The following is a 24,286-nucleotide window of genomic DNA, read 5'->3' as shown; positions in this document are numbered from 1 at the left end:
TGTCAGATTCATCTAAATTTAATTCTAATTCTAAATTTAAGTCTACCAATGTAGTTTCACTATATGAATTTTTAAATTACATGTATTAGTTCTATAGAATTTATAAAGTAATATGTCTATTATAGCAAATTAAGAAAAATAACTATAAAATCATCTATACTTTCATTATTCATAGATAACATACCTATAACATTTTGGTGCATATTCTTCCAAGCACATATACTTGAATATCTATGTCTATACATATATCCATATATTTCCAAATATATGTATAAGCCATGGAGATCATAAATATATGGTATTTTTATAATTGTCTCTGTTTTTAACAATTTGGCACTGCCTACATGGCATTAAATGTTTTTCTACCCCATGATTTTTAATGGCTATAGAGTATTTCATATCACATTGATCCAAACTTCAGTTCAAAGTATACTACATATACTACATTCATCATAAACCTGTTTTTTCAATATCATTGAAATTTCAAGACATTCTTTTTCCAGGGACCTCTGGAGAAATCCTTACAAAGTTCTTCAGTTTCAGAAAGACAGAGGAATGTGGAGCACAAAGTGGCTGCCATTAAAAATAGTGTTCAGGTGAGTGATCTTACAGATGCCGAGAAAGCCTAGGTATTGTGCCCATGCAACTACCTTCCTCCTATGTGCCCAGAGTTAGTGCCTACAGAAACGATGGAGCAATTTGTTAATAAGATAAATGTCCTTCATGCACTATGCTCGTATTAGAAAAGATTTCTTATGGGGAATCATTTTAACTTCAATTACTGGAGACTGAGTCTACCCACCCCCACACTCCACTAAGGGGGAGCCATGCAGCCTCAGGCAAGTGAGTTCCTTCACATCAATAAACCTCTGTGTCTTCATCTGTAAAATGAGGATAACCACCTTCACAGGGTTGTTGTGAGGACTGCAGGAGATAATACATGAAAAACTAAATCTCAACACTAAATACCTGTTATGTCTGAGCAAAAATCAGCAGCAGGTTTGGAGAAAAGTAAAAATCTCTGAGATCAAAACAAGAGACAGAGGAAGCACAGATTCTTTTTTAAGAAGTAGAGAAGAAACAAAAATTACACTGAATTTTCATAAACTGCAGCAGATTAAAAAGGAGACTTGAAGCAAAATGATAATTGGTACACTAACAGAATTATATGGAACTAAAAGGAAAAAGTATTCATATTCTCAGCTAAAAAATGATATTAGTAGCATCATTTAGAACTAATTGGCAAGCAAGAGGTAAGATGCTGAAAGATTTCCAATTAGGTAGAGAAAATGGAAAAGCAAATTCAGTCTGGTTCTCTGAGTTTTATTCAACTTTTATGGGAATTAGCTTTTTATAAATGTGGGTTCTATGTAAGTATAGTTAGTCTAGGATATTATTGGAAACTGGAAATACAAAACAGTACATTTTGAGATATCGATGATGTTTTATTGACATGCTTAGTTATAACAACTGAGAGTGTATGTTTCCTTTTGTAAAAAGATAACAGAACAAGACACCAAATATTTAGAAGACTTGCAAGATGAATTTGACTACAGGTATAAAACAATTCAGACGATGGGTAAGTTTTTGTTTCATCTATAATTCTACATTGGGACACAAAAGCAACACGACTGGGGTTTCTTCCTTTCTGACAGACTTGATGAATTCATCTACTTCTCTGGGTTATTTATTTTCTTTTTTGAAGCAAGTGTTCAGGAGAAGAGCATTTATTTTGCTACCTCCATTTCTGTGTGTGTGTGTGTGTGTGTGTGTATATGTATATATATATATATTTTTTTTTTCTTTTTAACAAACCAAATTCCAAGTACATGATTAAGCTGTTGAGAAAGCATTTCTACTTTGGTGTGCAGCTCCAAAAACTAAGTACATTTTCCTATAGAAGCAAAATATCATTATCACAATTAAAAATAATAATAATTCTTGCTAATATGATCAAGAAATTAGTAATATCATCCCTAGTTGCTTACAGTTAGGTGTATTTTTTAAGAAATGGAAGGAGTTTAACTTTTTGCATGTAGTGGAACCTAATCTACAAAACAAACAAGTATGCAAAATATAACCAGAAACATTGAAATAAAGAACAAACTGACAGTAAGCAGAGGGGAGAGGGGAAAGGGTTAATGGGGGAAAATAGGGGATGGCCCATCAAAGAACATGTATAAAGGACACCTGGATAAAGCCAAAGGGGGGTAGGTTCAAGGGAGGGAGGTGGAGATGGGTGGGGCAGGGGGCCATGGTGGGGTGAAAATGGAGACAACTGTACTTGAACAACAATAATAAAAAAATTTTAATAAAAGAAATGGAAGGAAGAATGAGACTTTAATAGAGTCAAGATTTGTAAGTAATAATGGATCTTTTAAAATGTGTTGCAATTAGTGGGACAATTGGAAAATTCTAATTAGGTTTAGATTAGTTAATAGGGATTGTATCAATGTTAATTTACTGGCTTTGATAATGGTACTATGCATATGTAAGAAGACAGAGGAAGCTGAATGAAGGATATATGGCAACTCCATTATTTTTGCAACTTTTAAAAATTTTTAAATGATTTTTAAATCATTTAAAAACAAGTAGGATATAAATCTTTCACTTGAAGAGTCATCTTTAACTGCCAAAAGATTAAGATAAAATGTATCTGGAAGGCAGTATGGATGACGGTGTTCAAGTGCTTACCTTTTTGTCTAAGATTCAGAAGAGAGGATGTTAGGAAACTTGTTTTTCCTGGCATAGCTGAGGAGTGACATGTTCTTCTGGCATCTTCAAGATGTCTTAATTTCTATGAAGTGTTATTTTAAATGTTTATAATTGTTTGTATGTAGTATATAATTTTTTTTCTCAGAAAAAAATGACACAAATGTAGTTTCGTCTGATTATCAAAGGGGTCCACAATGCTAAAACAATTTAGAACAACTGCAAATTTCATCAAGCATTACAGTTCATTGAAAGCGGCCTCATGCCAAATTTTATGTGCAAACTATCAGTTTTGAAAATTAGAATATAACAAAATACATCAAACAATAAAATTACTTTCAACTTAATATATTGCAGTTAGAGCTAATTTAATATCTTTCAGTGCTCCATGAGCATTATGAAGGGTAAAAATAATCATTTTATCACTTAAATCAAGTATTTATTTTGTTTGCCATAAGTGAAATAAAATGAAAGGTACACGGAAAACAAGTTCTATCCTTGCTAGTGAAGATGGGAAAGTATTAGCTGAGGATGTTTTGAGTTGATAACATGGTATATAAGCAAGATTCTGCTGCATGTGGGGATTTAGGAGCTAGTGAATTTGTGGATTAAAGCAACCTGGAATGATTTCCTGCAGATCAGGGCCAATTTATAGAGAAATTTGGTACAGTGCTGTTCTGGCTCCTCTTTTCAGTTACACAAGTCAGATCTGCGTTCCCAACGTTTACTTTTCATAGACATGAGTGGTTATAGAAACTGTCACTTGCTATATACCAATAAAGCTTAATGTCTAAATCAAATAATACAATTTTTATTGTACATCTCCCATTAAAGAGGATAAATCATTTTGTTTTTTCTTCAGCCAGAGATTCTTCTTTAAGATTTGCAACTCTTTCCCACTTTTAGTTTTACTGTGAAGGTAGCCTATTTTGCAAAGAAAAAGGAAAATCAAAGGCTTTAGTCTTTGTTATTAGTTCACAAGAGCAAGTAGGTAAAACCCTAACTCCACCAGGCAATTTCCTGTAACTACTGGGTATAAGGTCAAGCATCAGGAAGAGTTAAACATGATTTAATCATGGGCAAAAAGAGAGGTTCCTTTCTTTCCTACTTAAGCCAGGCAAGCTGGATTATCATCCAATGTAGAGGTATCTCATTGGAATAAGGAATCCACTGCAAAAATCTTTTTTAATCTTCTCTCCCCCCACCCCCAAAAGAAACATGGTATGAAGAATAGTCTTCTCTCGGGGTCTGTAAAATAGAGAGCTCCACTCGAACACTTGGATATAAGCCTTCTGTCAAAATGAACAGACTTACTAACAAGTTCATCTCTCGTGACACTATTTGGGCTTTTGCATTTTAAGAGAGTGGATTGCAGCCAACTTGGCTTTCAGGACGGAGAGCTTTGTCTTAGAGAGGACTCTAAATCTGATCTCTTTTCCTTGGTAGACCAGGGTGACAAGAACAATGCCCTAATGAGTCAAGAAGTTTTGACTCTACAAGAAATGCTCAACAGCCTTGACTTCAAGAGAAAGGTTAGTGAAGAACTCTAATTTGGCCTTTCACCTATTTTCCTATAGCTAGTCCTACTGAAAAGAATCAAGCTCTTGGGTTTTATTTCTTCCATTTATGTTGAATGAATAAATGGTCATGTTTCTAGGAAGAGTCCACATCGTGGGCCATTCTTCTGAGTTTACAAAGCTGGTACTCTCTAGAGGCTATTTATCTTCCTTATGTGGTACATTTATTGTAACTACCATTAATGTCAAGGCAAACATTTCACCCAGTTTTTATTTGCCACTATCTCAGACAAACTCTTTTAGTTGCTGTACTTAATATGCTGAGATGGGTTCTACTCCATATGTATAATTAAAATATGACTTGAAGACTACAAATTTTTTTGGAAAAATAAGTGTTCTAGTTTCTATGTTTAAAAAATGACATTTTGTTACGCAATCTCCTAGATTTTTAAGATAGTTTATTGACAACTGAATTTTTCAATCTAACCCTCTCCCGAGGAAAGGAAGAACTTTTTCCTGGCTCAATGAAATGTTTTAAAAGAGGGAAAACATCTCTATTTTATTTTCTACCTCTCCTGGAAATTTAATGTGATTGAAATTTAACCAGTCACTGATAAATCAACACTTTATTTCTAAATGTCCAGCTCCATTTTTTTATGCAGGGATTTGTGTAAGCACAAATAAATATAAAATTTATTTTACCCTAAGTTATAAACTTAAACCATTATATATCAGACTTTAAACAAGTAGATCACTAATCCAAGAAAAACTTAATGTTTTATGCATAACAAATGTACACTACGTTTTATGCATGCTATCTTATTCAACTTTAGGAATAAGATTTTAAGGAGAGAAGGAATCTTGGAAATAATTTAGCCTATTCATCTGATTGCATAGATTCCAGCAAAGTTAAATCCAAATTCACATAGTTTGTGGCAAAACCAGGGTAGGAATTCACATCTTCTAATTCCTGGACCTTTAACAATTATGTGTCTCCACTATGCCTCCCAAAACCCAGACAAGGAACTCATAAAAACTAATACAGAAAGACTCAAATTTTAGTCGGTACATTTTAAAATAAATACATAAACATATTTATAAGAATATAAATTCAACTGTTAGGTATCTTTTTAAAAGGCAGATATATGGCTTTATGACTACAAGATTCGATATTGTCACAGGAGTTACAAATTCAATGATAGTATAAGAATATTTTGAGATATTAAGAGGATATTAACTGTCACCATGCTTTTCCCTTCATCGTTTGATTATAATAACAATTAATTGTTTGAAAAGGCAGTGGTATGGCAAATAGAACATGGTATTTAGTAAAATATTTGGTCAAAATTTTAAGCAAAACTTTATCTCCTAGGTCAGACAAATTGTTTTATAGGTTCAGTTATAAGTGACTTAGATTGTGTCTCCTAAAAATCTTTTCAGTAGTCATCTCTGTTTTTAGGAAGCCCTCAGTAAGATGACACAAATAGTAAATGAAACAGACTTGTTAATGAATAGTATGCTAATAGAAGAGCTCCAAGACTGGAAGAGGCGGCAGCAAGTTGCCTGCATCGGTGGTCCACTCCATAATGGGCTCGACCAGCTCCAAAACTGGTAAAACCATTGACTTCAGTTTCTAGTGAAAACCACAGGAAGTACAAAACTTCAGTGTCACTAAGCCAGAGAATGCAGACTTAGACTAGAATGTTGATTCACTAAGCTTATTAACGATTTATTAGCAGGAGGGAACTCTATAGTAGAAAATAAATAGATATAATGGTATACATGTTCTTTTATTCTTTTGGAGAGAAAAAGAAAGCATCTATAGAGAGCTATAAAATGCATAAGGCCCTGGCTGGTGTGGCTCAGTGGAATGAGTGCCTGACTGCAAAACTAAAATGCATAAGAATTGCTTAATTTTCTTATATACCAATCTTAAAAGACACAAATTTTTGAAACCAGCAATAAATATGCTTACTTTAAAAACATAAGAAACAGTAGCTTAAAAAGCTTGAAAAGATGTCTCAGTTTTTAAATGTGTATGTTAAGATGTCAGAATTAAACATTGGTTTGTATTTTCAACAAAGCAATTTATTTTGTATTTAAATGAAAAATCTCAAAAGGCTAATACAACATGGTATCTGCTGTCTATGTATGCATAGACATGATCATATTTAGAGCCAATCCTTCAATCGTATTTAGAGCCGATCCATTTCATAAAAAGAAATGTTGATGGGTTTTCCCCTTCATCAAAGCAAAAATAAAACTATCTGATTGAAAGAAAAACTAGAGAATATAATTTAAACAAGAAAAATATTGATTTTCCTTGAGGTGAAACATTGTTTCTCTAACCTTACTGTACTCTTTTGTTATGAAAACAAGATAAACAACAAAGGGAGCAATAAAATGATGCTCATACCAAATTCAGTGTCGGGGGGAGGTGGCGGTTGACAGTTCTTTCCACAGCATTATGCGGGCAATAAACTATAAACTTTTTAGTTGGAAGAGCTGCTATCAGGACCAAATGGACTTACCAAGTCTGTCGAGACATTCTGCCTCCTCTGTACTTGGAGGCCCTTCCAGTCTCCAACATCTGCATCTCCCCTTCCTTAGACTTTCGGTCCAACCTCGCACTTCCATTTCTGAGCTGAGATCACCACATAGTGAGGAAAACTCCTAGCAGATACCTTTCTCTAGAGGTGTCCATTGATAAGTCCCAGCCTAATACCTGGGGTTATAAAAAACATACATGTTTGTTTTATATTTTTTCTTTAGCATTCTTACCCATAATATTCTTCATACCATGTATTTTTAAAGTTTTAAATTTTCTCTTTCTTTGTTCTTTAGTAAGTGTCAAATTCTCAACATCTGTATGTTTGACAGACTTCTCTATGTTAAACAAAGGATATTTAAAAGGGATTTCTTTTCTGTAACTAAAGGTATAAATTAGAAAACATTCAAAACATTTAACATTGTGTCATGCATCTCAGAGAAAAATGGATTAAGGAAAATATAAGCAACTCTCACTAGTCTTTAGTGGAATTCAGTGGTCAATTTAGTTTAATATTTTAATATTGGCTAACTATAGTGAATAGTTAAAATGGTAGATTAAGTGAAAAAACTCTATGTGATTTTCATTTGCTGTTTAACAGCTTCACACTATTGGCAGAAAGTCTGTTCCAACTCAAAAGACAATTGGAGAAATTAGAGGAACAATCTACCAAAATGACATATGAAGGTGATCCCATCCCCGTGCAAAGACCACACCTGCTAGAAAGAGTCACCTTCTTGATCTACAACCTTTTTAAAAAGTAAGTGTTATCACCCTGGCTGCTGTGGCTCAGTGAACTGAGTGCCAGCCTGCAAACCAAAGGGTCACTGGTTCAATTCCCAGTCAGGGCTCATGCTTGGGTTGCAGGCCAGGTCCCCAGCTGGGAGTGTGCAGAAGGCACCCACACATTGATGTTTCTCTCCCTCTCTCTCTCCCTGCCTTCTCCTCTCTTTAAAAATAAATAAATAAATAAAATCTTTTTAAAAAGAAGTGTTATCTATTTAAATGTCTCATGGCAGCTTCAGTCCTGTGGGGTTGTAGGGTTACCCTAACTGGAGGTTTGGTGTTGAGGTGAAGGAGTGGTAGGGAACTAAACAATGAGCTTCAGGGTTAACTGAATTAAAGCTCCAGAGAGTTCCAGAAACATTTCTACTCTTTACTATTCATCCATATTTCCCCCATCAACTGAGTCAGTTTTCCATGAGCCAAGCACATCACCCACCTAAAGTTCACTTTTCAACATTTAGAAAAGACGATTTCAAGGATTTTTAAAGTACATATCTAAGAAATGAAGGGTAGAGAACATATTTATGTTTATATAAAGAAAAAAATGCTGGTATGTACCAGAAACCCTAATATCTAGTTCAAAAATGCCTTGAAATTTACTTTCTTATTTTATGTTTAGTATAATAAAATAGACAGGAATTTTTATTCTTGACTCAGTTATAACAATTAAGAATTAATTACTATTGTTACTTAGAGGCAATCTTTAAACATTTTCCCACCCCCTGACAATTATTAATAAGAAGTCTTTGGAAATATCTGGGTTTTAATGGGGTTTTGGATGTCTTCTAAATGTAGGGAGTTTGGTCCTTTTGGGGGACAGCATCCTGTTCCTCTGTGGTTTTTAGCCTGTCGATATGTTCAGTGTTTGCAAGTGACACGCTTATTTCCTTTTACTCTAGCTCATTTGTGGTTGAACGACAGCCATGCATGCCAACCCACCCTCAGAGGCCAATGGTGCTTAAGACTCTCATTCAGTTCACGGTAAAGCTAAGGTAGGCAGAATGTTTTCTACCGTTTCATGTGTTTATGGAGCCAAAGCCACTATGTAATTTAGACTAATTTTTCTTATTGTGCCTTTCCTTCAATTATTCTTTATTGAATGACTCCTGCTTGCCCACCACTAAACTGTGGGAAATACAGAAATCTTAAGATGAGGGTCTCTGTTGGTAAAGAGTATGACAAGGAAGATGAGTGCATGAAGGATTTAGGATGAAAGCATGAATCACACATTTGGGCATCATGGAATTAACTGCTGAAAAGATTGACTGGAGAGAAGGCTGCAGAGACTAGAGAATGCCTTGTGGTCACTGTGAGGAAGGACCTTGAGAGAAGAGCAGAAGCAAAGGAGAGCAGGATTGCAAGAGAATAAGACTAAGGAGATAATGATTTTCAGGGTCTGTTTCACAAGCACGAGGAGCAAGGAAGATACACTGGAGACAGATCAGGGAAGGCTTCAAATATCCTAACCAGGAAATACGGTGGCACATACCCTGTGATTACCCAGCAACTAGCTTATTAGATTTACCATATACCTGATCTAAAAACATAGGACTTTTGTGTTATTGTTGCTTTATCTATATATTTGATCATTTCCATTAGCATCAACAACCAAAACTTATGGTTTTTCATAATGACTTAAAATAATGAGTTTGAGGTTGAACTTTCAAAGATATTCATCACGCTTCAATTTCCAGGGCCCCAAAGTTTTAAATTATGAATCATTAGTTCACCTCAGGGAAGTTGATGGTGATATAGGGGTTCCATGATAGGGTCCCTAATCACGTACCACTATTGGATTTCCATTTTTATTTTATTTTTTTTAGTTTTATTGAGTTTTCATCTTTTAAAATTTTTTATTGATTGTGCTATTATAGTTGTCCTAATTTCCCACCCTTCGCCCTCCACCCACTACCCCCATTCCCTCCAGCAATCCTCCCTGCCTTAGTTCATGTCCATGGGGCATGCACATAAGTTCTTTGACAACTCCATTACCTATACTGTTCTTAACATCCCCCTGTCTATTTTGTACCTATTAGTTTGTGTTTCTTAATCCCTGCACCTTTCCCCCCATACTCCCTCTTCCTCCTCCCAACTGATAACCCTCCAAATGATCTCCATATTTATGATTCTGTTCCTGTTCTGCTTAGTTTGTTATTTGGAGTCAATTATTGATAGTTGTGAATTTATTGCCATTTTAATGTTCACTGTTTTGATCTTCTTTTTATTATATAATTCCTTTTGGCATTTTATATGATTATAATGGCTTGATGATGATGAACTCCTTTCGTTTTATCTTGTCTGGGAACACTTTATCTGTCCTTCAATTCTCAATTATAGCTTTGCTGGGTACAGTAATCCAGGTTGAAGGTCCTTGCTTTCTATATCACTTTGAATACTTCTTGCCAATTCCTTCTTGCCTGCAAAGTTTCTTTTGAGAAATCAGCTGAGAGTCTTATGGAAACTCCTTTGTAGGTAACTATCAGCTTTTCTCTTGCAGCTTTTAAGATTCTCTCTTTATCTTTAACCTTTGGCATTTTAATTATGATGTGTCTTGGTATGATCCTCCTTGAAACTCTCTGTGCTTCCTGCACTTGTATGTCTATTTCCTCCACCAAAATTAGGGAAGTTTTCTTTCATTATTTTTTCAAATCAGTTTTCAATTTCTTGCTCTTTCTTTTCTTCTCTGGCACCCCTATGATTTGGATTTTGGTACCTTTCAAGATAGCTCAGAGGTTCCTAAGCCTAACCTTGTTTTTTTTTTAATTCTTTTTTCTTCCTGCTGTTCTGATTGAATACTTTTCCCTTCCTTGTATTCCAAATTGTTGATTTGATTCTCAGCTTCATCCCTTTCATGTTAGTTCCCTGTAGATTTTTACCTCGCTTAACATAATCTTCATTTCTACCTGCAACTTTTTTATGCTGCTGAAGTATCCAATGAGTTCCTGGTGCATCCTGATAAACAGTGTTTTGAACCGTGTATCTGATAGATTGCTTATTTTCAACTCATTTAATTCTTTTTCTGGAATTTTGTTCTGTTCTTTCATTTGGGCCATATTTCTTTGTCTCCTCATTTTGGCAGCCTCCTTGTATTTGTTTCTGTGTATTAGGTAGAGCTGCTTTGAATTCCTGTCTCAGTAGTGTGGCCTATTATAAAAAAGCTCACCTGTTAGGTTGTATGGGGTAGAGCATTAGGTAACCGCCAGGGTGGGGCAACCCATGTCACTGCTCTATTGCCCTTCCAGCTGTTGCTTTGGTGCTGAGTCCCACATCATGTGGGTCTGTAGAAGTCCTAAGTCTATTGTGGGACCTTTAAGAGGAGTCTCTTGAGAATCCCACAGTTTCTTCTTCTGCTCCAATCCCCACTGGTTTTTATAGCCAGAAATTATGGGGACTTATCTTCCTGGTGTTGGAATCCTGTGCTGGGTGGTCTGATCTGAGGCTGGAATCATTTTTCCCCAAGGTATCCCTCCCAATTTTCATCCTCCACATGTGGATGTAGGACCTCTTGTTCCCATCTCCGCATCTCTGCCTCTCCTGCCAGTTTGGATAAATGTGGCTTCTTTAAATCCTTGGTTGTCAAAGATTTCCATATAGCTCAATTATCTGACAGTTCTGCATGATATTTGTTTTGTAGTCCAGTTGTGTTTTTTGCTATAGTTGTGCAACAAGGTAAGGCATATTTACCTACACATCCACCCTGACCGGGAGTCTGGTTCTTTATGTCTTTCCAGACTACTGATAAAATTGCCAGAACTAAACTATCAGGTAAAAGTGAAAGCATCAATTGACAAGTAAGTATCTAATTTCATTTTGAAACATAAAAATGTAAGACTTTTTATAAAGAATTGTCTGTATTTTATTGAATAATTTCAAACTTTTAAATTTACCTCTCTAACATTACATATCAATGTGCTTCGGATATTTGACTTTGAAGTTCAAACATTCAACCAAACTTCAAGAAAGATTTATTTTTAATATTTTACTATAAAGTCTTGAAATGAAGCTTTATACATTATCCTCTGAGTCTAAAGTATCACAGAAAGTTTCTACTAGGTCTATTAAATGGCTTATTTTAAAGAATCTTCTTGGTTTTACAGGAATGTTTCAACCCTAAGGTAAGACACTTACTTTAGAACTTTTTTGCTGTTCTCATAAATACATTTTACCTGTGACCATGTAAATAGCTAAGATTTCCTCTCTAGTAATCGAAGATTTGTCCTTTGTGGAACTCATGTCAAAGCCATGTCCATCGAAGAATCTTCCAATGGGAGTCTCTCAGTAGAATTTCGACATTTGGTGAGTAAATTTAGACAGTAAAATTATACAAGCTCTTTTTATTCAGATCAGACAGATTCTTACTAACGGGGCTTGTAACACAATATACGTTGTTTCCTAGTGTTTCTTGTGTGAGATTAAGGGACATATTCAGAAATAAAACATGCCATTATTGAAGAATTTAATGTGGCAGAAGGAACACTGAAGCTAAGCTCAGAAGGTCTGAGGTCTTAAGAAAGGTGAAGTCGTACCTAAATATACATAGTAATTGGTCCATAGATTTTGATGGTAATGACAGAAGTAATTCATCTTATCATGGATAGACATTCTTGGGTTCACTTTTTAAATCTTCTTAAGAAATGATATCCAGTAACAAGTCTGGATAGACACTTTCATTTTAGGAGAATTAGCTTGGAGGGAAATAGGATGTTCCTCGTATGACAATTGCACAGTGTGGCTTGGCATGTCTAGAAAGCTTCTGACCCAGCCTCATCCTGTTGCTTCTTGTTTTTACCACTTCCTCTTAACCTAGAGTTCTCTTCTTGCTTTCTTTCTAATTCTTTGCATAGTTCTTAGATTCCCAAAGAGCCTACTCCTTTTCTCGCCAGAAACATGTTACTCATCTGGTTTGTTAACATTTAGGAAGTATCTCACCTGAATGTTGGAATACCCCTGAATCAGCCTCAAAGGTCTGTTTTTAAAAGATAAAAAAATGTATGTTACTAGAAAGGTATCTGGATACACAAATTTATGCTGTTTTATTTAGTTTTGTTTTTGTTTGTTTTTCAGTATTGAAAAGTAGATTTCTTTTTAAGTGAACCTGACCATGTGAGACTGTCAAATAAAATGTAATAAGGAGTCATATATTATACATCCTTATAACCAGCACTTTTTTACTTAGGTTAAATTTTTATCTTCAAGGAATTTTCAATAATATGCAATGTTTGCTAATAAATTAGTAAAGCAGTAAGAGGCCCTTAACTTAGAGCTGTCTGTCTCCCCAAATAAGCCATGTGGAAAAGGAAGGACAGGAACCTACCAAAAGGTGGTCAGGTCTTTATTCCAGCACATATAATATATAAAGCAAGAAGATCTCACTTTTTACACTGTTCTAGTTTCAAAGCATTTTCATATATATTATTTTTTGTATAACTTTAATCATTCTTAATATAAAAGTAAATGCAGAAAATCAGAGAAGCAAAATTTATTTGATTTTATTTATTTATTTTTAGAAAGAGGGGAAGGGAGAGAGAAAAAGAGGGGGAGAAACATTGATGTTGAGAGAGAGACATCCATCTGTTGCCTCTCGTACATGTCCCGGCTGGGGACTGAACCTGCACCCAGGCACGTACCCTGACCAGAAATGGGACCAGTGACCTTTCACTTTGTGCTCCAAGGCCCAACAAACTGAGCGACGACCCCTGTCAGGGCAGAGAAGCAAAAGTTTTTAAATTAAAAATCAACCTGTAATCCCACCACCTTGAGGTAACACTATTAACATCCTTATCTTTTTTTCTATTATTTTTTCATATCAGGTGAGATTTTTTTAAAAGTCAGATGAGATTGTGCACACTATATAATTTGTTTTCTGTCTTTTTAAAATTAAGTTCCTGTCATGAACATTTTTGTGTCAGTAAATCTCCTTCTCCTCTGACGTTACCTCGTGCTCACTGTACCAGGTGGCACCTGCCCCATCTTTTATTTCCCAGTCCTCTGTGTTAAACTGGCCTTCACAGGGACTGGGAATCCTCATGGCTTAGCTCAGTGAGTACTTTCCAGGTTCAAAGGAGTGGTGAAGAAAATTGAAAACATTCCAACATGATTTCTCTTTCTAAAATATTGGCTGAAAAAACACAGTCTTAATGCTACACAACCTTCTTACTTATCCCGATGGAAGTGTCTGATCCTATGAGGTGAAACAAGAAGCTTCTCTCTGTTGGATGTGGGCACCTCCGTCAGGTTTCCATGAGTTAGAAGATGTCTGGGCTACTGTCAAAACTGTGACCAAGAAAAGTGCTACAATAGGTACAACCAACTTGGCATTTAGCTGATAATGCTTCTCCATGTAAATACTGTTGTTTTCTTTTACAAAGCAACCAAAAGAAATAAAGTCCAGTGCTGGAAGCAAAGGAAATGAGGTAGGAAATGTTTTTTCCTCAAGAGTTTTTCTAGGAAATAATTATGTAACATCTTATTTTTATAAAGCTCTTAAACCGCCCTTTATATTTTTATGTAATGTCAAATTCATGTTTCTCTGATTACAATGTAAAGCTTAATAACTGCAGGCAGTATAAGAGATTTTATTTTAAAAAGGAGGAAGCCGTATATAATAGCACCCTTCTAAGTAAATGACTATGAACAATTTGGTTCACATCAGTCTAAATTTTATGCATATATTACTTTAAAATATATATATGTACACACTGTTTTATAACCTGCTTTTTTTCACATAGCAATTTAAGGTGAACAGCTTTCCATGACCTTTAATCCTCTTGGAGAACGTGATTTAAAGTGGTTGCATTATATAACATTTCACAGGTGTGCCGTAATTTCTTTAGTCACTCCTCTAATGTTATCAAATATCTTAAAATCACTCATTTTCCACAAACAAGAGGTAAGTCTCAAACATCATAACACATTGTGTGAAAACTACAGGTGAAAAACAGCCCTATTATTTCATGGTATCGATTGCCTTGCTTTTATGTTTCAGGCTTGCTTTTTACTGAATTAATTGATCAAAAGAACAAATGAATGCAGTCCAAGCATTCACATTTGAGTCAATAAATGATAGAGGGGTCAAGTCTTGCCTTGGGGATGGTCTTGGAGATCATGTTTAGTTTGCCTAGATACTAGGGCATATGTCTGTGCCCTATATATTTAGAATTAGAAAACCTGGGTTCGACTCTATTCTGACAGTGACTGAAAATATGACCCTCAGCAAATGATCTGTTGGAGAAATACTGCATTTTTCCCCCCTAAGAGATCAGGGTAGTGCTGCTCAGTGCTCTCTGCTCAGAGATGCTGCATGTGTAAGACCATCTACACAATGCAGCGAGGTTTGTTTCTGGTGTGATTGGTGTGTGGACCCTATCTGCTGGCTTTATGCCTCCCAGCTCCTATGAGAAATCTCTTTGAATTATTTGGAAGAAAAAAGCACTTTATAAATTCAACATTCTGCTATAATCAATCTAACCCACCCCACAAAATAACAAAGATCCATCACAAGTTCAATGCTCCACATTTTTCCTTCCAAGAATTCTTCAGTCTCTAAAGATCATTTGGCAAATAATATAGCCCCGCCCAAGATGAGCTAAGCCTTCCTCCCAGCCAGAGCAGCACCTTGGCTTGGGGCAGAGCTGCAAACCTGTCTCCGCTGCCCAGGTATCGCCTGAGCAGAGCTTTTGAGTTTAAGAATATTCCAGTAAACCAAGGAAGTGGGAGTTATTCTTTCCACCTTATAGAAATCCATAAAGGTTTTCCAAACTTCCTGATGGAAACATTAGCACGTTATAAATAAAAGCCCATGTCACCCCCTCACTGGAATTTTGACCAGAGTTATGAACGGCATTTCATGCCGTTTCACGGCACCGACTAAGTCTGAATAGATTAAACACAATGCTTCTGAACACTTCTTAGGTAAAAAAAAATCAAATGGTCATAATCTGAATAGCTCAACTCTTTAATACATTGTCATCATTATGAATATAAATTCAGAATCTTGGATTTCTCCAGAGACAGAAATCTATGTAAATCATTTTCTACTATAGAAAAACCAACCAGTCTTATTAACACTGTCTGCTTACATTAACTTGAATTTATTTCCTCATATTTTCTAATTAATAACAAAATTATACAGTACATATCAGAGCCCTTTGATTTCTTCCCTTTTTTATGAAACGTTTGTCAAATCAGGATAATTTTATTTTAAGGTATTGAGCGCCCCCTGCTGATGAATTTTATTATGACTCCTAGGTACACTTAAAAGCCACAGATTTGAACATCATTTTATGTGCTATGGAAACAATTGAAAAGTCACAATATACAAAAGTAGGCTCAGAAAAATGAACCAATGAATCAGGGGCTTAGCCAGGCAGTGGCGGTAACCAAAGGAAAACCAGGAAAGAGCTGGGGAAGATCTGGTGATATAATGGGGTTCATGAAGCCGTGATACCAGGAATTGAAGCAACCAAAATTTCATAAAAACAGGAAACTAAGAGATTATAACTTCATTTTAAACTTCAGATAGTACCTGTTGTTTCTCTGTGAGCTGTCGTTTACCTGTATCAAGAATTCACATCCTGATACAAAGTTATTTTTAAACATCCTCCTGTGGGTTTCACTATATCCTGGGCACTAACCGCTAGCTTCACCAATGTTGATTAGTGTAACTTTTGGAACACCGCCATGAAGCAGTGCTATTTGCATGGTGCTTATTTCAGTTAGGCAAACTGGGACAGAACTGTCAGGTCAAGAAACAAACCTTGGCTCTGATGTCTTTGTTCTTGGTCATGAAACCGTGCTGCCTCTGGGACCCTAAAACCTTCCCTGGAAGAAGCTGTGCTTGTTGGCACTCGCCTTTGACAGCCTCCAACCCCTTCACCTCACCATGCCCCCTCCATTTGCTGGGATTCCTATGAGGGAGATCTTTGCTTGTTTGCAGGTAGCATCTCATCCTTTCCTTTCTGCTTCAGCTGCAGCTGCTGTGGCATCCACCCACTCAGAAATCACGCAGCTAGCAGCTACCGTGCACCAGAATCCTTACAAGGTTTTAGAAGGAAGTCAAAAATAATGTTTCCTCAGAAAATGTTCTTTACCACTCCCTTACCTCCTGCAGACATCAGTGGACTCGTAGAAATAGATCGCGTTGGCCTCTGCCTCGGAAAGGCAGCTGACCTTGTGCAAGCCATGTAACCTCACTAACTCCCAGTTTCCTTATCTGTAAAATGGGGGTCAAGTTAACCTGCTCTTCATAGCTTTGTCGGGAGAACCAAATGAGATGATGGTGTGTGTGAGAGTCAACTGTGATATGCTGTGCAAACGTCTGCTTTAGCTTCTCCTCATCAGCTCTCCAGGCTGGCCCCTCTATTAAGAGTAGGTAGTGTATTTACTCTGGTGGGGAAGTGCTGGAAAGGGGTATATCTGACCCAGGACAAATCGCTGACCCTTAGTCTTCTTTGCCCATCTGCCAAAGGGCTTGGCTGGAGACCTTCCCTTTCAAGGGCCCCTGAGCACATCCCTCTGATGGCCCCAGGTCCCTGAAACCTCAGAGCACCATGATCATCTGGTCTTCATCAACCTCTAGATCATCAACCTCTGATCATCAACCTCTAGATTAGTGTTTGGTGAAAGGTGGAGCTCTATTTTATGCATTCTACAGAATGGAACCCCAGAAGGAAATTTCCTTTTTAAGAATATGTTCCAACATTAAAAAACATTTGAAAACTATTGGACTGGACAATCTCTGAAGCTCCTTTATCTAAGAGTCCATAACCCACAAAAGTACAACACAGAGTGGGGTCTTTAGATTTTTTAAGAAATAAATTTGAGTCTAAGAATTTGCTTTGGAATTTTACAACACCCCTTGAGGAATCTGTAGACACACTGTCACAAAAGCAAAGTTAGCAATACTGCCTCTGTCTCCCACCTTTGTTCTTTTCTTGTAAGAGTCACCATAAAGAAACAATTGCATTACCTAGCTAGTGGTCAGACTTTGAGGGCATTCGTCTGTCCCTGTAAAGCAAACATTCCCAGGAAGCAACCTTTCCTGAAGGTCCTTGGAAAGGCAGCTAAAGAGTGATTGTTGAAATGTCAAAACTGTTTATAAACAGGGAAGCTGGAATTGCAGTGGCTCTAGTGTGTTCTTTGTCAGCAGGCTTTAACTGTCATTTAATAAATGACAGTTTTAGCCACAGACTGAGGTGTTAGGTAATTTTGTTTATGTGGTGGAAAGGCACAAGGCACAAGAGGCTACTAGGAAAGCCTGGATGACTTGAGTTTCACCTAACAAAATAGCCAGAACAGGTGTTCCTTCAAGGCTCCGTGTTCTCAAACACAAACACGCAACTCACACTCCAACTCGCCCAGACATTTTCACTGGCAGTGGATTTCCTCCTGAACTAATTTAAGTAGTTGTAATTGCTTTTTTAAAATACAGGTGTCAGTATAAGAAAAATACTAACAATGTAGATTTTTTAATATAATACCCTCCATGCAGTTGCCTTGTTTTATGGGCTGAGAGTTCATTGTCATTTTACATTCATTTGCTATGATCCTGTGACAAAGGGCCAATTCATGTGCTTGTACCATTATTTCCCCTCTTATAATTGTTTCCCCACTTCTAACTCAGTAACTAGCCCATGATAGGTACTTAATGAATATTCATCAATTTAATGGAGTAACGTAGTTATGGTCTATTCCACATAGTTTTCCTTGTGCAACATTATCATAGATTATGGCTTGTTAAGACATGAGCAAAAAATTTAGATGAAAATTATCCTTATCACAGTCATATTTACTTAGCAGAGGTTTCCTTTCAAATTAAAAGCCACAACCATTTGCTAACACTTTGCTAAACACTTTAACCATTTGCTAAAAAGATTTCAGGGAGTAGTGTCAGGCACGGAGCAGGGGAACCAAAAAAGGATGTGCTGGCATCCGTCCCTGCCTTTCATGAGATGGTGTATTTTTCCAGGTGGAGTCCTGCTCAAGTTGTTCAGCCAGTTTTTCAGTTTCTCAGCAGATTATCCTGTGGGTACTTTTCTTTAGAAGTACAATACAGTCAATTCAGTTGTAGTATTCAATGTCATACAAGTATCATAAGTATGGATATTTTAACTCTACAATCACCTCAGATGATTAGAATGGCTTTTAATACAGACATTAATGGTGTGTCTTACCTATGATACTTTCTTAATCTGTACGGCATGACTCCTGGGACTGCAAACTGGAATAGTGTCCCTGGCTTGGGTTGTACTGACAGAGTAATGGAGACCGTGAGGTAGCCATGCAAGCTTTGAAAATCAGTGATGCTTCCTTTTCTCACAGCTGCTTTTCTCCACTCATGTGTGATGTAAGTCAGCTTGTTTGATGGATTTTGTTCTAAATGTGCCTCACAATTGCATTAGGGATTTTTAAGTAAACCTTGGAAATTAGTTTGAATCACTGAGGAAACCTCTCACCGTCCACATTCCACATTCCAGTTCAGTAAAGTAATACCTAAAATACAAAGTCGTTCCCCAAAGTTAACAGACAACTTTGCTCTGTCCATTGCTCTGTTTGTGGAGTCTCAATTTTTCACATTTTGGATGGGTGCCATAACTCAAAAATCTGAAGAAATTATTCACAATGAATGATCATATCATATATACAATTAACCATATAAATTAAAGTATAGAGGCTAGAGTCAGGGAGGGGCGAGACTTCATATTCAAAAAGGTTCCCTTTGGCCGTCTTCCAGCCACACCTCTCTACAGAGGAAGATGTCTCTGAGTTTAAGGCAACGTGCTCACCTTGAACCAGAATTCCAGGACCAGAATTCCCAGTCTGAAAGACCTCAAGACTACTTCCAGGGCCTGTGAGGGCCTCTTCTCCAGGCGCACTTACCCACGCACAGGTGTCACCATCAATGCAGACACTCCTAGGCACAAGCACCTAGGCCTTAAGGCCACAGCAGTCACACGAGGCCCCGCACAGGAGCGGATGACCACATTCTCCCAAGCCACCATGTTCCAGCGAGACTTGGAGAAGTTAAAACCTGGCCAGTCCAGTCATGTGAAAGCTTAGATGTTAAAGCAGGAGGCTAGGCTATATTTTAGCAGTTGGTTAACTTATAATGGTTAAATATTTAGACATATGTTCTGTGGGTCTCCATCTGTGCACTTGCCTCAGGCCTCTCCACTGTTCTGCACAGGCTTGTCTCATCCTGCTTTTGAATTCAGCGAGAATGTGAAAGCCACCAGTTAGTGAATGTGGAACTGTGGACTTCACAGGGCAATGAGATTTTCTACTGTTTAAAAAATGTGGGTTTTTTTCAACTTTATGCCTAAACACAAGCCAGCTACTTCATCTCATGCTCAACCAAAGAAACAGTTAAGGATTTATTTAAAAAAGGGGTGGAAGGGATGGGGGTGAGGGCCTGTTTGGTGTATTGAATATACTGGGATTTTCACACAAAATTTTCATTTAGCATAACTTTCTACAAACCCAGTAAGAAGCAATCCCATTCTAGTGAAGGTAACTATGTACAGGCGACGTAAGGTAGATAGATCGTGGTGACGATCCACCAGGGGTGTCCAACCTACAGCCTGCGGGCCACATGCAGCCCAGCAGGGCTGTGAACGTGGCCCAACACAAAATCGTAAATTTACCTAAAACATTATGAGGTTTTTGTTTTCTGATTAGGTGTTGCAGTGCATTTAATGTGTGGCTTGGAGATGCCAAAAGGTTGGACACTCCTGAAAGAGAGGAGTTTTTAATTCTCTACTTCCTTCTCAGTAACAAATCCTAATTTTAACATTCACTGTCAATAAAGTCTTCTTCTGTAATTGTTATTCATGACATCATATCAGAACTATTTTTAATATTTAACTTTAATCAAATTGATTTCTGCCTTGTCATTACCACATGTTCAGTATGGGATCTCCCTCCTCCCAGGGCTGACTCTGCCATCGCCAACCCCACCCCTGACTTTTCTAGTCAAATAATTCCACTTCTGTTTACATTTTCAGACAGGGCTGATTTGTGGAAACTGTTTAAGTTTTCTACACGGCCTCCAAATTTCTCACATCTCTTTTGAGACTGAACACTGTGTGGATATACCACATTGAGGATAACTTTCTCACAAATTCTACCTGGGGTTCTTGTTGAGTGTCTGACTCAGTAGGGCCTGGCATGAGGCCAGAGATCCTGTTTTTCTACCAAGCTCTCCACGATGACAGTTCTCATGGTCCTGGGCACACAGCAGGAGCTGTGACATTCCATCGGGGGAGAACCGCAGTTTCTGTCCCACTCCTTCCCACTCCAAGTGCACTCTCCAGAGGTGATCATTTTGGGGGCTGTAAATATCATGCTAATATCATCCTGCCATTCCTTAGTTTTTTGTTTTGTACATTTAACTCCTGCATTCTTTCTATAAAAGAGTTAGTTATGGTTCTTTTATACTAGCACTTTATACTTATAAGTTTCTCCTGGTCTTCATAGTATCATTATATGACATATTCTAATTTAGTCAAAATATTTAATATTTACACGTCTATGATCATAAAAAATTACTAACAGCTGAGCCATGTAATGTAGTACTATTATATTCCTGCTTTTGTATTGCTTTTAGTTTTCTCTGTATTTATTAGTTGCCTCAATTTTTTTTGATCAATTTACTTTATGTACTTGTCACTAATAGTCCCATACTTTGCTACAGAATTTGAAAATTTGGTCAAACAGGTCAACCTGAATGTCTATCTTTTTCTTTTTTCTTGACATCATTCCACCAGGAACCTTCCATCTGTTGCTCCAATCTAGGCCAATTATATTCTGATCCTTTCGCACAATTGTTTTTGTTTTTGTTTTTAATTTCTAATTTTCTTTCACCATCATCTTAGAGAGTGCATCTTTTCCTTTGCTAGATATGGAGAAATTATTTTCCAAAGTGATTGTACAAACTCCCACCAGCAGAGTATGAGAAGTTACCACTGGGTTCTGTCTTTAATATGTCCTCTATTCCATTTTCTCTGTTCTCTTTCTAGAACTTCTGTTGATTTGTTGTTGGAGTTTTTATACTAATTCTCTGTTATCTTTTCTATCCTATCTTTTATTTTTTCATTTTTTGTTTTATTTTCTGAAGCATTTTTTCCACTCTATTTCCATTCCTTCTACTGACTTGTCTATTTCTCTTATTATATATTTTTTAAAGATCTTATTTATTTATTTTTAAAGAGAGGGGAAGAGAGAAAGAGAGGAAGAGAAACATCCATGTTGCATGTTGTATGTTGCATTGAGATACATTGATTGGTTGGCTCTCACACACCCTCCAAGCGGGGACCTGGCCAAAAACCCAGGCATATGCCCTGACTGGGAATTGAATGGGTGACCTTTCAGTTCATAGGTCAGCACTCAATCCACTGAGCTACACCAGCTCAATCTACTGAGCATATTTATCTTACTATATTTTTCATAGTTTATTATTACTTTCTAAATATTTCTTTCAAAAGTATCCTATTCTTGTTTCACTAATGTAATATATTGTTACATCTATGAGGGTATTAATAAAGTTTTAAAAACATCTTTAAGAATTATTTAATAAACTGTATAAGGAGGGACCCAAAAAACCCAGAACTGGCCCTGGCTGGTGTGGCTCAGTGGGTTGAGTGCTGGCCTGCGAATCAAAAGGTTGCCAGTTCAATTCCCAGTCAGGGCACATGCCTGGGTTGCAGGCCAGGTCCCCAGTGGGGGGAGGCATGAAAGGCAACCACACACTGATGTTTCTTCCCCTCTCTTTCTCTCTCCCTTCTCTTCTCTAAAAAAAGATAAATAAGATCTTTTAAAAAACCCAGAACTTGTTGATAAAAAATTATGTATTTTTCTTACATGTTTAAACTCCAGTCACCTGCAAAGTACTCTCTATCTGATGCAATACACCTATTGAGACTTTTCCACTGCTCAAAACAGTTTTTGAACTCAATGATTTTGATGCCTTTTAGTGCTTCTGCCATTTGTTTGTTTGTTTGTTTGTTTCATCTCTTCCACATCAGCAAAACATTTCCCTTTAAAGACTTTTTTATCCAAGGAGAAAAAAAGCCTTGTGGGGAAAGATGGGGTGAATAGGCAGGCTGGAGTATGAGGGTCATGCTATTTTTAGTCAAAAACTGATGAACACTCAGGGCAGTGTGGGCAGGTGGGCTCATAAATTACCCATCATGAAATGAACAAACATATTGAAAGAGTCTTCAAAAAAATTTCACTGAAGCCAAACACAGCCTTTCACGACAACACCAGCTGGTACACTGACACAGATGGGTTCCTAGAACACTCACCTAATGAAGACAGCCTGTAGGACAAGGGGCCTGCCCTCCAGAAGATAATTCTGGCTTTGGGGGCTCCCTCTTCTATGTATCTACATTACTTCTAGTACATTCAACACAAATATATATAAAAGTATGGAAAGACATACAACAAACCTTCACTTATACATCACCCAAATTGAACAGCAATTAATGTTTTGCTTATTTTATTTCATCCATTTCCCCCTACACACACACATTTTTTTCTGGAGAACTTAAAAATTCTAGATAGTAAAGGATCTTAATAACTGATACTTTGGTAGGTATCTCTTATCTAGAAGATAAGAAGTTTTAAAAACCTAACCTCAATATCTTGTCACAAAAACAAAAATAATAAATTTGTTAAAACCTTTAATAAAATGTCATCAATTGTTCAAACTTCTTCACTGTCTCAAAAAGATCTCTTTATGGTTGGTTTGTGCAAATCAGTTTCTGAGGAGTGCCCACTCATTATAATTGCTTGATCTGGCCCTTTCCCATGCCATTTATTTGTTAAACTAATATATGAAATTGGGCTTGACTTGGTTTTTATGATATTTTTCTTAAACTCTTTGCTTTTTGTATTTTTCTCTTCTGAGTTCTTTGTTATTGATTTTTGCATCTGTATTTCATGTGGGAGGGTTTGTCAAATGTTTGATGATCGTTGGCCTGCTGTTTATGTTCAAGAAAAGCACACTAAGGACTGGAAGCTCTGTGTGCATGGTGGGAGCTGTAGACGTAAGGGTGACTATTAGGACCTTTCTCACTCGGGGACCCCCAAAGGCAGTGTCTGTAGTTGTCTCCCTAGGCCTAGTCTGCTTCCCAAATTTTTCCTGAAGATGTCAAACAGGAAGGGGCATGAGTTCTCCACACACTTTTACAGGGTCTTCCTCTCTTCAGCTCTGCCTTTGGCTTGATCTTATACCCAAAATTCAGAGAATCTCTTTAGTTCCTCTGCTTCATGAGCTCCAGAGAGTAAACCTCCTGCCCCCAAACAGGGCTGGGGAAGTGTGGGACCTCATTGCATGGACCAGGGCTTGTAACTGCCTCTCCTGTTCAGCCCTCTTCATTCTCCAGCCTTGGGAGCTCAATGCTTCAGACCCCTGGTTCTACTGCACATGGAGCCTTATTGCCACCCTCACTCCACAGTGCCCCACCTCTCACTAGGTGATCTGGATTAGAGTTGTACCGTATTTTAAAGTAAACAAAATTCCAGCTATTATGCTATTGATGCTTCTAGAGGTAGCAGAGAAAATATGTTTTCTGCCTACCATGTTTAACCAGAAAGAAATTTTGCTTTCTTTCTAAACAAATTTATTATGATACTGATTTGTTTCTGTTATATCTATATATCTATATTATATCTGTATATGTACATCTATATGTGTATAGATATCTATATGTATATAGAGATA

At 37.0% G+C, this 24,286-nt stretch overlaps 1 protein-coding gene and 1 long non-coding RNA gene across 3 annotated transcripts in view; one reads left to right on the top strand and one right to left on the bottom strand.

Moving 5' to 3' along the window:
- The window catches only part of STAT4 (signal transducer and activator of transcription 4), a 98,842-nt gene that overhangs the window by 63,150 nt on the left and 11,406 nt on the right, over window positions 1-24,286 (top strand). For both annotated transcript variants that reach the window (XM_037162946.2, XM_037162947.2), the window contains 10 exons: window positions 504-596; window positions 1,501-1,579; window positions 4,159-4,244; window positions 5,689-5,840; window positions 7,379-7,537; window positions 8,463-8,555; window positions 11,295-11,354; window positions 11,661-11,678; window positions 11,766-11,859; window positions 13,932-13,976. In XM_037162946.2, the coding sequence (XP_037018841.1) occupies window positions 504-596; window positions 1,501-1,579; window positions 4,159-4,244; window positions 5,689-5,840; window positions 7,379-7,537; window positions 8,463-8,555; window positions 11,295-11,354; window positions 11,661-11,678; window positions 11,766-11,859; window positions 13,932-13,976 (879 nt within the window). The remainder of the gene's footprint in view (window positions 1-503; window positions 597-1,500; window positions 1,580-4,158; window positions 4,245-5,688; window positions 5,841-7,378; window positions 7,538-8,462; window positions 8,556-11,294; window positions 11,355-11,660; window positions 11,679-11,765; window positions 11,860-13,931; window positions 13,977-24,286) is intronic.
- LOC128627392 (uncharacterized) overlaps window positions 13,086-24,286 on the bottom strand; it is a 34,222-nt gene continuing 23,021 nt past the window's right edge. The window contains exon 4 of the long non-coding RNA XR_008391578.1: window positions 13,086-13,259. This is a non-coding gene — a long non-coding RNA (uncharacterized LOC128627392). The remainder of the gene's footprint in view (window positions 13,260-24,286) is intronic.

This window comes from Artibeus jamaicensis, unplaced genomic scaffold (genome assembly GCF_021234435.1).
Source record: "Artibeus jamaicensis isolate MK-2021 breed Jamaican fruit bat unplaced genomic scaffold, CSHL_Jam_final contig_391, whole genome shotgun sequence".
In the NCBI taxonomy this organism is placed as follows: domain Eukaryota; kingdom Metazoa; phylum Chordata; class Mammalia; order Chiroptera; family Phyllostomidae; genus Artibeus; species Artibeus jamaicensis.
Note: the sequence above shows the minus strand (reverse complement) of the source record. Positions and strands in the feature narration are given on the sequence as shown.